General features: G+C 46.0%; 1 protein-coding gene across 1 annotated transcript in view; it reads right to left on the reverse strand.

Moving 5' to 3' along the window:
* The window catches only part of MAT1A (methionine adenosyltransferase 1A), a 32,237-nt gene extending 16,565 nt beyond the window's left edge, over positions 1–15,672 (reverse strand). Inside the window, exons 1-3 of the mRNA XM_066621169.1 lie at positions 15,454–15,672; positions 2,003–2,080; positions 715–837 (exon numbers count right to left, since the gene is read on the reverse strand). Coding sequence (XP_066477266.1) covers positions 715–837; positions 2,003–2,080; positions 15,454–15,547 — 295 coding nt within the window. The 5' untranslated portion in view covers positions 15,548–15,672. The remainder of the gene's footprint in view (positions 1–714; positions 838–2,002; positions 2,081–15,453) is intronic.
* Between the last annotated feature and the right edge of the window lie 457 nt (positions 15,673–16,129).

The following is a 16,129-nucleotide window of genomic DNA, read 5'->3' on the forward strand; positions in this document are numbered from 1 at the left end:
TCATTCCAAATATAGGATTGTCCATTGTATGGAATGTTTTCTAAAGAGAATCCACAAAGCTCCATGCCTTGAGGTCCGCAAAAAATTGAGTTGGACAAAAACCTTAAGAATCATTTACATAGTATGTAGAATAGCGTGGAGAGATAAGGCACATGCTGGAAAAATCTCATGCTCATGTGATATTCAATGGGTGGCTGCCACCCAAAATGGTAACTATGAATTTACTTTTCTCATCCCTCCATAACATCAGAGTCCTCTCATCATGGTGTTATTCACTTCCCTCCCCCCACTTCACGTAATTGTTTGTCACTGGCTGGCAGATTTACCTGTGAGTAGTACCTTGCATTTGACCTACACACAAACATGTCTCAGTAATTCATACAAATCCTAGGTCAGTTGATAGGGCCCAGTTACCAGCACTGATGAAGAAATAAAATCTAGCAAGAATAGCAAGAATGCTACAAAGCACCCAGGAGGTCCTTCAATAGCTCCAACCTTGAGATAACCTTTAACTGCACAGTAAATAGTTTTTCCTTTCCTCATGGAGGAAGCTGGAGCTTCTCTCCTGGGAGTGTTTGAGCGTTCCTCAAGCACAATTGCACCAGTTTTTCCTTGACCTAGCTGAGCAAACCGAGATGGACTTGTTTTACAACTTTTGGTTGACCAGAGTGTTCACATCACTCAGAATTAGGAGTCCTTCCACTTTCCACCAACCTTTAGCTGAGTCATCATAACCTATGTTCATAATTGTGTCCCGGACAATCTGCTGATAATCCACCACAGCTCTGGATGTGATCTCCCCACAGAGCAGCACCATCCCTGTCTTGCACACTGTCTCTAAAGAGGAAAGAAGACAAGAATGAAAAATGGGAAACCGTTCCTGGTTTCACACGCACACGCCTTATATCTAATCGTTCATACCCAAGCATCTTGAACCCACCCAACCCAGCACACACATGCATGCATACACACACCCCTATCTTCTTTTCTTCCAGCCATCTGAACCTGTCTCCTGTACTCTGTACCAACTGAGGTTTCTGAACAGTCTTCACAGCTAGCCCCTGCAAACTGTGTTACAATCATCTATGCCACCAATGCCCAGGTCATCATAAGCAAGTCATCCCATTCAGTCTTTCTTCACAGCAGCCTTGGTAGGAAGGTCAAGCTGAAAAACACTGACTACCCAGATTACCCAACGGACTTCATGGTTGAGCAAGGATCTGAACCATAGCCTCAGTGGTACAACACTCAGTTTTCTCTCTGTCTTTCTTTGATAGAGAACTTTGGGTTCATGCTCAATCTTTCACTGAATACAGGACATAGTAACTCTCTTTAAGTGCAGACCCACACAGAAATCATGGTGCAGAGATGGAGATGGAAGGCAAAAGAAAATCACCTCTTTTACCTCTTTTCCACCCCCCACGATTTCTTTACATGTACAGTAAAAGTTGCAATATGCAGCATCTTTAGGACTATAGTAACTATAGTTGTACTATAGGACACTGTAATTATCTGGATATCAGAACAACTCCCTTGCTGTAGATGTCAGTTTCTCCCAAACCTTCTCAGTTTCACTGCAGAGCTGCTCTGAATGCTTTTGAGTAGCTTCTGTAGGCCTCATCAGGTTGCAAAGCAGAAGTCAGTGAGGTCACTGAACATGTTAATAGAGCTTTCCAGAACATCAGGTGCTGGATATTGCAAGTTGTACCATATATGTATCATTGCCAGTTTCTGAGCTCTATCTTTTCATCCATCTGAAGCACAATCATGGAACAGAACCCAGGACAGAATGAGATGAGCTTGGTTCTTAGCAGTTCCCATTGAGAACAATAAGACAAAAGAAATGAAGTGTATTCAATTGGAGACATTTTGGAGCAGGGGGACAAAACTCCTCCTGTGCTGGCATATATGGATCCTTCATTCCCCTCACCACTACTCATAATGATGGGCATTTTGCTAGTAGAACAGCAATCTTATGAAAAGATAAGAAGTGGTTTCTTACCACAAGCAACCTTGGCATCTGGATCTTGACTGAGATGAGCATCAAGCACAGCATCACTGATCTGATCACATATCTTGTCTGAAAGAGACCAGTTTGGCATTTGAAAACATCAGAGAGTATCACATTTGTCCCACTTAACTAAAAAGTAAAGGAGATTAACAGACCAACCTTATACTTACCATAGGGATCTCCCCCTTGCAATGGTGCTGACTGCCACAAAGCAGTCACAGCCTGTCGCAAAAGGCGCTCCATCAGCACATGACTTGGTATACTGTCAGCAGTGCTGGGGGAAGGGCTGCACCTTTTTTCCTGCACCATCACGTCTCCCACCGCTCACCAGAGCAGGTAAGTCATTGGGAGAGGCAGGAGGAGTAGCGGGAGGGTAAAATGAGAAGGGGGAAAAACAGGGCAAGGGGAGGGCAAATTGAGTCCTGGGAGGGGATTGCCAATACCCTAACCCCCTTCCCTGATCCTGAGGACCTGATCCTGCAGTGCGGGTCAACATGGACCTGAACCAGCAAAATAACTGACCCACCCACACTGCGTAGGAAGACGACTGCCCTACCTGGATTGCCCCACCACAATAGGAGGCAGCGGTCACCATTTTGGCGCCGCTGCATCAACAGGTGGAAGAAGAGAGAGGATTGGACCCTTAATCATTTGTGTGCACACTGCTTGGCCTCTTATAGAAGAAAGCCAACAGGATAAAGAATAGTCAGACTCTGAGTTGCAGTTTACAAACTAATAGGGACGACTGAGTCACATGGTAAGATATTTTTACACGGCTGATTTTATATGAGCAAGATGAACACCTCAGTAGCAACACGACTCCTCAAATGAAATTTTGTGACCCTCCCTTCTCAATTTGCTGGTCTCTAAAGCCCATTCAGATTTTTGTGGAGTTAGAAGTCATCCTCATCTTTGTTTATGCAGAGTCTAGCACTCTGCTAAGACCTCAGATTGCTCTAACACACTCTATTACATTCATCCGTGTTAACGGATACAAAATACACCATTTCAGGACCAATCCTGAATTTGAACTCTCCCGCTTCCAGAAAGCACAACAGGCAAACTCCTTTGAACTTCTAATAAAACAACAAAAGAACTCAGTAACTGCAACCAGAAGATATATGGACTGGTAGATTTTATGCATCCATTTGGGCCAATTCACACTTAAAGTCATTTCTGCCCAGCGTTGCATATATGCAACAGGGATCAAATATGTACACCTATGGGCTGGACAAATATGGGTTAATGATTACAAACATGTTTATGTTTATACCAGTGTTTCCTGCAGGTGAAGTATGAGGAGGGAATGCATGTCTCCAAACGTTCACTGGTATGTGGTTGACGTCTAGGCCATAACTGGGCATGGCTCATAACTGTCACATGTCTACTGTTCTGGCTTCACTCTTTATGGCACCATTCCAACAAGAGGATATATTTGTGAGTAATGTGCAGCTGTTTCCCAGGGCTGAAAAGTCCGATGTGAGTTGCCTTAAAGATCACAGATCATCAAGAGCGGTAGGGTGGGACTGGGGGAAGGAGGAGATTCAGCCTGGATTCAGCCCTACCCCACTGACAGGTGCTACTGAAGACAACTTGGACTGGCCTTTTCAACCCTGAGAAATGCAGACACAGCACCCATTTGCACATGTGTTTTCCTCAACTGGGTGAGCAATCCCAGTAGGAAAAACCATAAGCCCACAGCAAACATGCGTGCTGCCAGGATGTTTGTATATTTTTTGTTAGCCACCTTGGGTGCCCACATAATTGGGGGGGGGGGGGGGAAGAGTGGGATATTAAAAACATAAATGTGTGAAACACCCTTGTTTTAGCTTCTCTGTTTGGTTTCTGCCCCACATTTTCAACAGTTCCAGGTACGCTAACAGATGTCTTTCCCAAACACTCAGGAAATCAATACTGGTAAGTCAACGCGTTCTAGCTGGCTCTGAGTGCAGAAACAACTGATACTAAGAGCATGCACGCACTGAGGGGGTGTAACACAAATGGAACATGCCTCTCAACCACGACAGCAGCTGCTGCTGTACAGCTGTGAATCAAAGCAGCCCTTGAATTACCAAGCAAGAAACTGCCCCAGATTGTGCAGCGGCATTAAGCTGCTCTGCTCTACAAAGGAACAACATGCACATGGAAAGAAATCTTTCGTTAATTCCTTGCTCAGCTATTGTTGCGTGTGGACAGACTAGAACTGGGAGCCCTACAAAAAGGACGCTGGCTCCCTGCTATTTGCACCACTGTCAGTGGTGTCACTAGGATTCGCGCCATCCAGTGCGGGAGGCCTGCGCGTCACCCCATGCAGTGGGTGGGGCAACACCCCAGGTGGTGGGCATGGTGATGTACCATCGCCCCACCCTCACTGGTCTTTTGGCTGTACCTTTTGTTCCGTTCTAACACAGATCTGTTAGAATATCTGTTCTAACACAAATATTTCAATGTGGTTTGTTTCATTGCATTCTGCATGAAATTACATATTGATTGATATATAACATGATGGTGTAATTCCTCCAGACTCTGATTTTAGTGATTTTGAAAACTTGTAGAGTCACACACACACACCTGTGTCAACTTACTAATACCTTATTGTAGCAGTTCTCAAACTTTTAGCACTGGGACCCACTTTTTAGAATGACAATCTGTCCAGGACTCATTGGAAGTGAGGTCATGGCCTGAATTGACATCATCAAGCAAATTAAAATAAATAATTAAATTAAAATAAAAGAAATAATAAAATAAAAGAAAGGGGGAGCTAGTCCTGTTCCACCAAGTGAATCTACTCTGAAGTAAGTTCTATTGTGGTCAATGGGGCTTACTCTCAGGAAAGTACGTATGGGTAGGATTGCAGCCTGAGCCCAATCCTATACATGTCTACTCTGAAGTAAGTCCCATAGTGGTCAATGGGGCTTACTCTCAGGAAAGTGTGGGTAGGATTGCAGCCTGTGAGCTCAAGCCTATGCATGTGTACTCTGAAGTAACTCCCATAGTGGTCAATGGGGCTTACTCTGTAGTCTGCCTGCAATAACAACCCCCCCCCCCAAAAAAAAAAAAAAAATCAGGGAGATTTCCAGCCCTCCCAGTGCCCAGTTTAAAGTTCTTCTATTTCAGGCACATCAGAATAAAGACCCACCTGGCTTTGCAAATGCAAAATAGAAAACTTTCCCTTACCATTCAAGCCTGTTGTTTTGTCCTTTTATTTGGGGGGGCGGGAGAGGCTGCCTTCTGGAACATATGTTGAGCTTCAGTTCCATTGGACCACTATTCTGGTGTCCTCACATTCTCCTCTGCCTGGCCTGACCACCAGCCAAGGCTCGTCTGCCTACTCACAAGTAAACACAACCATGAGGCTGCTTGGCTTTCCATAGGGCTGCCCTTCTCCCTTCTGTGGGCTGCACAAGGGGGGCCCCTTCTCCCTTTTGTGTTCTTGGGGGCTGCATTCATTGGATCAGGACCATTCTGACATCCTTGGAGTCCTCTCAGCCCTTGCCTGGACTAAGGCAAGTTCACCTACGTGAGTAAAAACAGCCACGTGGCTTCATTTCGAGCTCAACAGATGCAGCTGGGAGGGAGACAGGGACCTCCTTTACGTGTTTTTGGAGGCTGCATTCATTGGATCAGGACTATGGTGGTGTTGTTGGATTCCTCTCAGCCTGCCCTTTCCAATGGACTATGGCAAGTACACCTGCTCATGAGTAAACACATATACAGATCACTTTCACTTTCCATAGGGCTCCATGCATTTTTTCCTTCCAGTTTTTTGGCCATAACTTTTGAAGGAAAGGAGCTATTTCAGTTCTGTTTTTTGCATTGCACTCTGCCAGACATTTGGCATCCAACGGTGTATGGCACAATGGGGAGCTCTGAAAGTTGTGAAGTTAGCGCACCCTCCCCCCAGGGCATGTCACCCCCCTCTAGGTGAGTCACCAGGTGTGGCCTGCACCCCCCACACCATGCTAGCAATGCCAGTAACCACTGTGCTGCTGGCTGGATGAAGAACTTCAGGCAATTTCAGATAGTTCAGTCATGAGCCCAGAAACCAATTGGCTTGGGAAGCTGATGGGGAAGACCAATCATCTAGCTGGAAAGGGAGCTACACGTAAGCAAAGACATACAAGAGAGTACAGGCAGTCCCTGACTTACAGAAATCCAATGTACAGACAACCACATCAGCACTTTCATGCAGGTGCAGTCTGCCTGGTCTTGTGCTTTCGCTCATGCACAACAAGGTTATTCCAACTTGCATCAGTTCCAGCTTCTGGACAAACATCCAGAACAGAACCAGGACAGAAGTCGGGGATTACATATAGTTGTAAAAGGTGTTAATGATTGACTCCACCAGTAGAAGGAGCTGATTTGGCTGTGGTTTGTTGCTTGTTTCTGTCCCTGCATTGTTTCTGCTTCTGCTTAAAAGGGTTGTGGTGGCACCATAGCAGACTTACGTGCTGCAGCCCTAAGGACCTGAAGGCAGCTTGACTTGAGGAAATCTGCCCCTTGAATCTTGGAAACAGAGGCAGCGGCTGAGAGTCCGCTGCTCAGCCCCTTTCCCCTCTGCTCAGCTTCATCAGACTATATAAGGGGGGGAAAAAACCTTCCCTCTTACATAGAGCCTAGCTGGGAGAGCCATTATTGTTCTTTTGACCACTGTCAGAAGCCAAGCTGCTTGTGGTTTAAAGATTTAACTTCACTATCCCTTGCTCTCTGGACCTCTTTCCATTCACAAATAAGGACAGGCTCTTCAGTTTTCTGGGTGAGATTAAGTTCCTTAAAGTGGCAGTCACTTTCAAAGTCAGGGAGAGGCTCAGGTGTCCGTCCCCCCCTTCCTGGACAGACCTGGACCTGAGACCAGATATTATATTAGATAGATTTTGTAGATGGTGTCATGTGAGCTGGTTGGCCAAGATTAACTTGCTGACCAGTGACTTCTCAGAAATCTGGCCCCCTAGTCAGAAACAGTGAACACCAGCATATGATACCCTAGCTCAAGTCACTGTACCAGCGTGCTGTTTCCCACTGGAGAGCCATTACATAATAATGTGTATAACCTAACATGATGTCTGTTTAAAATATTTTGCCTTTGTTTCTTAGATCATTTTCATAAACAAGTATTAAAGTGGCTTTGAGCTTCTCTCCTGTATATCATATGAGAGTCTGAAAGCTTCTCTGGGAGCTTTCCTTCCAGAGTAAATAGCAGCTCCAGATTCAGACTATGGTGGGTGGAAATGGTTAACATGGGAGAAGGAAAGCATGTTAGCTTTAAGGCCAGGCTTAATGTAATGTGTAGTCTGGCCCTGACTTGTTAAGGCATTTGTAATGGAAATAAGGCTTCTGGTTAAAATTCAACTCAACTAAAATTGAGTGTTGGGACAGTTAGGACACACAAAAGAAAATATTTCTTTACTCAGTGTGTAGTTGGTCTGTGGAACTCCTTGCCACAGGATGTAGTGATGGCATCTGGCCTAGATGCCTTTAAAAGGGAATTGGACAAATTTCTGGAAGAAAAATCCATCATGGGTTATAAGCCATGATGTGTATGTGCAACCTCCTGATTTTAGAAATGGGCTGTGTCAGAATGCCAGATTCAAGGGAGGGCACCAGGATGCAGGTCTCTTGTTGTCTTGTGTGCTCCCTGGGGCATTTGGTGGGCCACTGTGAGATACAGGGAGCTGGACTAGATGGGCCTATGGCCTGATCCAGTGGGACTGTTCATATGTTAATTTAGATCTTACATTCTCCCACACTTCTCCAATTTTAAAGTGCACCCCCCCCCAAAATTTTGGTTAGCCATAGAGCGAGAAAAAAAGAAAGTAGTATATCTTATTTGCTGCCACCCCCACCCCCCACTTCGGAATCCAATCACAAACCTCTAGACTGAACCTCAGTGAAATCTGGACTTGAGTTTCTCTGGCTCATGTCCACCAAGCGCTGTCAGTTTTTGAACTGGAGTACTTTCAGCTGCAACAAATTAGCAAGTGATACCGTTTAACAGGGTGTGATCAGCTAGTGCTGAATATGGTAAATAAATTATCAGACTGAATTCTCCATCCTCTGGGTTCATCAGAAATGGAGGGGGGCTGTTATTTGGGGTCTACAGAATTTTTAGTATTTGATGTAATCTGATGCTATCCTGATATTAATTCCAAACAATGATAGAAATGTATTGTTTTGTATTTATTTGTAAATATTTTCCAAATAAAGGAGATTTTCTTTGGGTGGTTGTGTTTATAGTGAAGAGGACTGTTTTTGTTAATAAAAGGTGGAATATAGGTTTTTCAGTTGTTAGCTACAGAATCAAATTAGAGAATTAACAAATGCTATGGAATTGAAAAGCAAAATATCACCAGCATAGTTTCAGCTATTAGCAAAACTTGCCAAAACTGTAAAAAAAGCATCATTATTGTAACATGCTTAAGAATTTTGTTGGGTACAAAGCAGTGAATGACTCAGTAACTTTGACATCACAGTCTTCCTGGAGCAACAGAACAGAGTTTATGAATGAGGAAACCGGAATAGGGATTGCTGAAGGAAAGAAGTGATGAAGGTGATGATGAAGGTAAAGATGAAGTAAACCAAGGTCTACTTCACAGTGGAACAGAAAAATCCATGTCTGCTGTACCACTTCATACTGCAGGTGGTTGAGTGCTCCTTTATTCATACAAAAAAAAATTATCTATATTACAAACTAGATGTCACTGAGGAAAGTTCTTGTCTAGCCTTCTACCTGATATGATAGCTTTCTATGGGCAGGAATTTTTGTGTGTGTGCAAAACAGTTTCAAAGCCATATGATTCCCCCACCTGCAACTGGAAGTGGCAGAGCCCAGATTCCAGTTCTCAGGTGAGAAGCAGGCCTGAGAGAAGATGGCTGAGAAAGTGCCTTGAGGAAAAAGAGATACAATTTAACCAGGGGGGGCTTTTAAGTAGTGAAAGGAAGTGCTAGGAAAGGCCAAAGCAGCTAACTAGAAGTGGGGAGAACAGGAAACGGGCAGCACGATCCACTGCAGCCCTAGCAGTGGGTGTTGCAAATGTGTCTCCCATCACCTTGGAAGGAAGCAACACCGGCATGGAGAACTGCACCGCTCCATGGACACCACAGAACAACTCCCAGCCTCTGGTGGCAAGGAGGTAAGCGCCGAGCAGTGCAGGGGCATGGGGAGGGTGGTGGTGTGGCAGGAGGAGGCATTTCTGGGTAGGGGAGAGTGGAATGGGGGGGACTAGCACAGGAGGAGATTGGGCTAGCAGAGGCCTCCTCCGCCAAATCCTATCCCCTGTGTTGGGCTTCCAAGCCGGATACAGGGCTTCTTGAGTCTATGCCAGCAATTGAGCTGGCACAGACTCAAGAAGCCCCATTGAGCAGGATGAATGTCCCCTTCCCCCCCATGAAACCTTCAGTCTGCTTGGATCCAGCAAAGGATACAACAATGGGCTTTTGGAGCCACCACTCCTGTGCTGGACAGTATTGGGCCCAAAGAGTAGAAAAGAAGACACAGGAGGAGAAGGCAAGAAGGATGCACTGGAATAGGGGAGACAGCAACTCTCAAAAATTGTGGCATTGTGTTTCTAGGCTTCATTAAACGGATGGACACTTCTGATATTATCTTATTCCATATTGTGAAAAGGAAAACGATTGGCATTTCCAATGAAATTCAAAAGGAAGTGAAACTTTGAAAAGAGAGGTAGCATTTAAACGGAAGCTGTGCCAGCATCCCATTTGAAAATGTACCAAAGTGATGTTGCCAAAGTAAAGAGGAATGGCACTGCACAGGAACATTTCTAAGAACTGACTTGTTCTGGCAAAGGTGTTTGCCCAATCTTTCCTCATGCCTTTCTCGTAAAGCAGAGTGGGGCATGTGTGCTGGAAGTCAGGCTCTTGCCACATTCCAATACTGAACTTTTGAAAGTTGACACTGCACTTGTTAGAAATCTGTCACAAAAATTATGAAGAGCCTTTCCACGGCACTTTACAACAAACGTTCACAATGTGGATGTGACTGCTTGTTGTTTAATGTTTTGAACAAATCTGAGAACATAACCTCCCCACCTTCAAAAAAAAACCCAGTTCATCTCCTTTGCCACAGTACTGTTCTAGAAATTCTGTATAATGAAATTGTAGCCTGGTTCCAAGTGTAAGTAAAACTATTTGAATTATAGAAAGTGTTGATCTAGGGCTAGGCCAAAACCTAATGCAGATTTAATCAACAGGACAATTCTTCAACAGCTTTTGTACTAGCTGTCACGTTTGCCTAACAGCGTGACAGTCCAATCCTATCCATGCTTTCCTGGGAGTAAGTCCCATTGATTCTAATGGAACTTGCTTCTGAGTAGACACGCATAGGGATTAGAGCCTACACGTCTCTAATCAGAACTAAACTCTATTAAATTCAATTGGACTTGAGTAAGTGTGTACAGGATTGCAGCTTAAATGTATTCCTCTCCCAGCAAAGGTATATCTTCATTCCAATGAACTTTCCTTCCTGGGTCAATTTATATATCCAGCAGAATCAAGAAGAAAAGCTTTTCCTGGAATGTTTCACTTTAGGCTGCAGGTGGCAGAGGTGTGCTTATGCATGTGTACATACAAACACAAATGTTTGCATGTTCCCCTGTGTTCCCGGCACATAGGGAAAAAATAATGTTGGAGTGAAAATTGCATTCGTGGGGGACATCCGAAGTCAGTCAGACGGGATACTGGCCAAAGCCCCATGTTTATAAAAGGGCCCATGTAGCTAGGCTAACAATTGAAACCTCAGTATCAGTGGTAATGTGTCTTTGGGAGCGGACAGGATGTGCCAGGGAGGCACTGCAAAATGTTGACAACAGCACCGCACACTGAACGCTTTTCTCTGATTAATAGCAATAATGATTATAGCACTTCAATGTACATAGAGCCTGGAGGGCTCAGGACCAGAGGAGGAAGTGGAAGAGTACAAGCTGATGCAGAAGGAATGCGTGGAAGGTGGAGTGGCTGTGGCAACAGATGTTCCTGGCAGTTCAGTTTGCGGTGGGGTAGGGTTGAGGCTTGGCCCATCACCCTCCATTCACAGTGACTCTCCTATCAGACAAGTTATTGAACAGGGACATGCATGAATTCCCATTAGCTGTGTATGCTGGCAACAAGAGACAATTACAGAACATATTTCAGCACAGATCTGTCACTGGTGCATCAAATGTGCCTGAAATCTTGCCCGCACTTGTGAGGATAAGTATGTCTCACTGACATCTTATAATCTGCTCCTGCATGGTATTATACAAAGCTGAACATACAAACGTATAACTTACTATATGTTGTATTGATATTATATAAGCCACTTTGGATCACTTTTCCAATAAAAGCTGAATATAGGCTACCTCGTATAAATAAAATATGAACACATGTATGAATCAGCTGTGTGTGAGATATCAGGCAGGACCAGAATTCAGAAAGATAAGAAGTTGCCTTTAACTCTCCAGGGTTTCAGAAGAGAATCTTACCCAGCCCTACCTGGAGATATCAGGGATTGAGGCTGCAATCCTATAGACACTTTTCTGGGAGAAAGCCCCACTGACTACAATGGGATTTACTTCCAAGTAGATATGCACAGGATTTCACAGTGAATCTAGGGCCTTCTATAGGTAAAGCATGTGTTCTGCCATTAAGCTTTGGCCCCTTTCTTGTCTAGCCACTCTTTCCCCTGAGCAGGGCTTCTTCATGACTGAATGTGGAACTTCTTGCACTCGAAGTAAGAATCACCCCTAGTCCAACAAGCACAGAAAGCTGAATGATGCCAAATGAGATGCCAGAAGTCATGTCATAGGAATGACACCAATCCTATGCATGTCTACTCAGAAGTAAGTCCCATTATAGTCAATGGCTCTTGCTCCCAGGTAAATGTGGACAGGATTGCAGCCTTAAACAGCTCTCTGAAGACTTCTTCAGTCTGATTTCTACAAGCTATCACATACCCATTTGTTGAAATCTGGCATGGGGTTGGGGCCAATATGCCAATGAATTCAGTTGATCTCCAGATGCTGGAATAGCCAGTGGCAATTGCTTAGTCCTCCTAGATAGAGGAGGTATTTCTTCTTCCAAGCATTTTTACACACATAGCATGATTCAGACAAAAGCTACATCCACTTAAATTCAATTGTTTGCAATGGGAGGCACTTATGCATGGGCTTTACTTTCCTGTTAAAAACCATGGAACTTAATGTAGGCTGAACTGTGCCTCTGATTTTGCCATCTGATCCTGAGACTCTGAGTAGCTGCCATGGAAGTTAAACATTTTTCAGAATCCTAAGTAAGTCTACAATGAGTACAAACTGTTCAGAAGGGGAATGTGCTATCCTGAATATTAAACCAGGACCAAATTTACAATCTTACTTAATGCCAGGATTCAACCCCACCACCCCCGCACCTCTTTTCAATCAAAAGCCAGCCCCACACAGAAGATCCAGCAGATTCATGAGAAGGAATGTTCCAAGTTTTCTGATTAAAAAAGGAATATGCCATCAGCAACTTGCTGAATAAGGTAGCATCCAGCCAGCTCAACAGGGTGATGGCCATGAATTTACTTGGGGGAAAACGTGAAGCATCTCTCATGAAAGGGTTAGATTAAGAGTCCTCTCAGGGATTCCAGGAAGGGAACTGGATCTTGGAGAAGTGATTGGATTTGAAGAACAGAGGGGAGAGCAGTGCACTTGTGTACAGTTGAAGAAAGAAATTTGCCTGTCATTTTTGCCAGAAAAGTGGATGGGCTACAATGGATCGAATGCCACAGATCCTGCACAAGTTACACAGGCCTAAGGGCCCAATCCTATGCGGTGCGCGCTGGCTCACTGCCAGCGCTCACTGTCATAAAGCATGTTTGTGGGGGTTAGCACAGGCCAAGCACCAGAGTTGGCCCAGTACTAGCCCGTGCTGGGACAGTGCTGATAGGAGGCTGGCGATCGGCCACTAGGCGGTCCTTGCGAAGTGCCTGGCAATGGAAAGGTAAGATAGGGTATAGGCAGAGGCAAGGAGGAGGGATTCCAGGGCAGGCGGAGGGCAGGGGAAGGCATTTCGGGAGGAGGGAGCGTGACGAGAGTGGGGGGCAGGTGGAATTCAGCTCTGGCAGAACTGGAGCCCCATGTCGAGTCGTGTGGTCTGACACGGGACTTGATTCTGCGCTGGCTAAAGAGCCGCTGCAGAATTGGGTAGCCCAGTTGCGGGTCTACTTCCATTACCCAGGAGAAGGGGACAAAAGTCCCCTTTCCCTGAGGAACCACCGGTGGCTGCCTGGTGTGCACAGGATACCACAGCATTCATTTTTGGCACTGTGGCAACCCCACAGTGAAAGAGAAAGGTTTCTTTAACTGAATTCATTACCCAGTTATTTAAAATAAATATTGAACTTTATAAGGCTCGAATGAAATTCTCAGGGTCTATTAAAAAAAATAAGAAATGGGATCAATCATCAAGGCCACTGAAGAAAGATAGATGAAAGCACCTTTAGCCTAATGTTGTGCCCTGGCGTCAGTCCCCCTGACAATATTCACTGGACAAAAGCTCTTCTATGTTATAGAGTGGCAGAACTCCACTGCTGTCACCAGAGGAGGAGCTGGCATAGAATTCCCAGTTAATATACTGAAGAGAGGGAGCAAAAGTTAAAACATAAGCAAACTCCAGGATGACCTTTTTCGTAGAACTGAATGTGGTTGCAATTTCTAATAATTAAGCCAATCCCCCTCCTCCTCTTTTTTAAAATGTTCTGCTCACAGTTACATAATTGGAAGGAAAACTCTAGATCACGCTGCAAACCTTATGATGCTAAAGTCACATCTACGTACATCAAACAATTCTGATATCCCTCCGGCCTTGTCCAAAGCGGCATTTGCCTGTCACCTGCTGCAAGTGAGTGGCCTTTGTGCTCAAGTCGCCAGAAAAAAGTTCACTTTAGCTGCATCAGAATTTGTCTGCAAATAATTGTCACTGGCTGCTTCTGAAAGTTTCATGCCTTTTAAGTAACAATTTGTTTTGCTTTTACAATAATTTGCAATAGGAAATGAACAGCCAATCCCCTGGTCTCTCTTCCACTGCCACCGTTGTCCCAGGAGAAGGGAGGCCCCAGCGTACCATCTATCATGCACAGCTGCTATGGGCAATGATTTACAGTTTAATGATATAGTAAGCACGAAAGAGAATTCCACAAGGCAAAGAGCTACAACCTGATATGAATGCAGCTCCCACTGAAGCTACAGGAGCCAATGAGCCCATTCCTAGGACTATGATCAGGCAAGTTTTGGAGTTACACAGAACTTTTTATCTTACAGGGAAAGTGCTTTGCCAGAGTTCTGCATAATTCAAAAACATGTATACTATTCTCATGCCAACAGGAGCAGGCCTGAGGAAATACATAAGCCCCCCCCCACTTAAGAATATTCAATTTAAGAACTTTCAAAACACAAACGTACCTTGGCCATATGCCCATCAATGGCATTAGTGCCCATTCCCAGTATTCCCCATCTCATTCCAGCCAGCTCCAGCAAGCCCTGTTAGACTGCTTTTCAAGGTAAGAATACATAATACAGGGTACAATCCTAACTAAATTTCCAGCACTGGCATAGCTGTGCCAGTGGGGGCATGTGCTGCATCCTATAGTTGGGGGGCAGTCATGGAGTCTTTCTCAAGGTAAGGCAATGTTTGTACCCTTACCTCGGAGTTGCATTGCCCTTACCTTGCTGCTGGAAAGTTGGTTAGGATGGAGCCCATAGGGTACTGTACTGTAAATCTCATATTTTGCATGTTTGCTGCCACTGCCTATGTACAATGCAGTGGCACAAAAGAACTTACACACAGTTCTGAAGTAGCAAAGCTTCTGTACATCATTTTAACCTGTTTGGGATTGTGAGTGGGGGGCTTGTCTGTTTGAGGGGGGTGCGTTGTTCTTAGGCCCCAGGTCTCAGGGAAGGTTGTCTCACTGTAATATCAGCCCTATTAAAGCCCAGTGATTTCAGTGGAAGACTTAAGCATGTGCTGAAGGCTGCAACCTTGTGCATGCTTAACCCATTTCTGCGGAATGTTGCACATACGCAACAGGGATCAAATGTGTACACCTGTGGGCTGAGCAGGAATAAGTGAATTGGGAATAACCCCCAGTAAACTCACTTCCTGGCAATCATGGCCAGGGATGCGCACCATTGAGATCCATGTGCTTTAGAAGTGCGCAACTTTGGCCAGGTCACGGCACTTGAGTGTCAGTGAAGCTACTGAAAGTGATGGCACATTTCCACTGAAAGAAGCATGCGCAAGCCATGAGCAGGTCCTGTGGCTGGTGGCCGTGGAGGTTCAGCCATGGGTTCAGCCATGGGCATGAATCTCCACACCGTGTGCGGCAGCCTTCTGGAGTGGTGGCTCCAGCGAGCCAAGGGCGGGAAGAGCAGAGGTGAAGCGCACCCGTGTGCAAGGCGCCAGGTGCTTACCTGGATGCCCTTCTCCCACAGACTCCGAGGTGAACATGAAGGAGCCCTCGTCGTTCAGGGCGTGCTCGCGCAGGCAGTTCAGCGTCCCGTTCATGGCGAGGGCGTGCTGGCTGCAGGCTGTCCTCCTGCGATCTCGCCGGCGCAAGGCGCAGAGGCCGCGGGTCGTACCTCTCCCGCTCCCCGAGCCTGCGGCGGGGGCTGTGGCTGGAGCTGTCACTGCGCCCGCCTCCTATATAGGGAAAAGCGAAAGTGCCTGCCTGGGCGATCATGTGAGGGCGGCGGAAGAGCCTATCGCCTCGCGGGGAGCGGGGGGAGCGGAGAAGCGCCGGCAGGGGCGGGCCAGGCCGTGGCGAGGCTGGCGCTGAGCAAAGGGCGCGGAGGGGACCTCAGCAGGCCCTCGCGAGCCGCGGGAGAGCCCTGGAGGAGGGACGATGGCCGGGCTGGTTCCCTGGCCGCGGAGATGATGCAACCTTGGCGGGAGGCAGGCAGGCAGGCGTGATGCAACTCCGCGCTCTCGGCTCGCCTCTCCGGCCCCAAAGCCCTCGCCACCCACCTGGCGCTTCTCCCCAGGAACAGGTCTCCAAGGAGTTGTGTCTGGGCAGCGGGGGCTTGTGCAGGGCGCAAGCCTAGGCTGGTCTACTCGGAAGTAAGCCCCATGGTCTTCACTGGGGCTTAC

This window comes from Tiliqua scincoides, chromosome 3 (genome assembly GCF_035046505.1).
Source record: "Tiliqua scincoides isolate rTilSci1 chromosome 3, rTilSci1.hap2, whole genome shotgun sequence".
NCBI lineage: Eukaryota > Metazoa > Chordata > Lepidosauria > Squamata > Scincidae > Tiliqua > Tiliqua scincoides.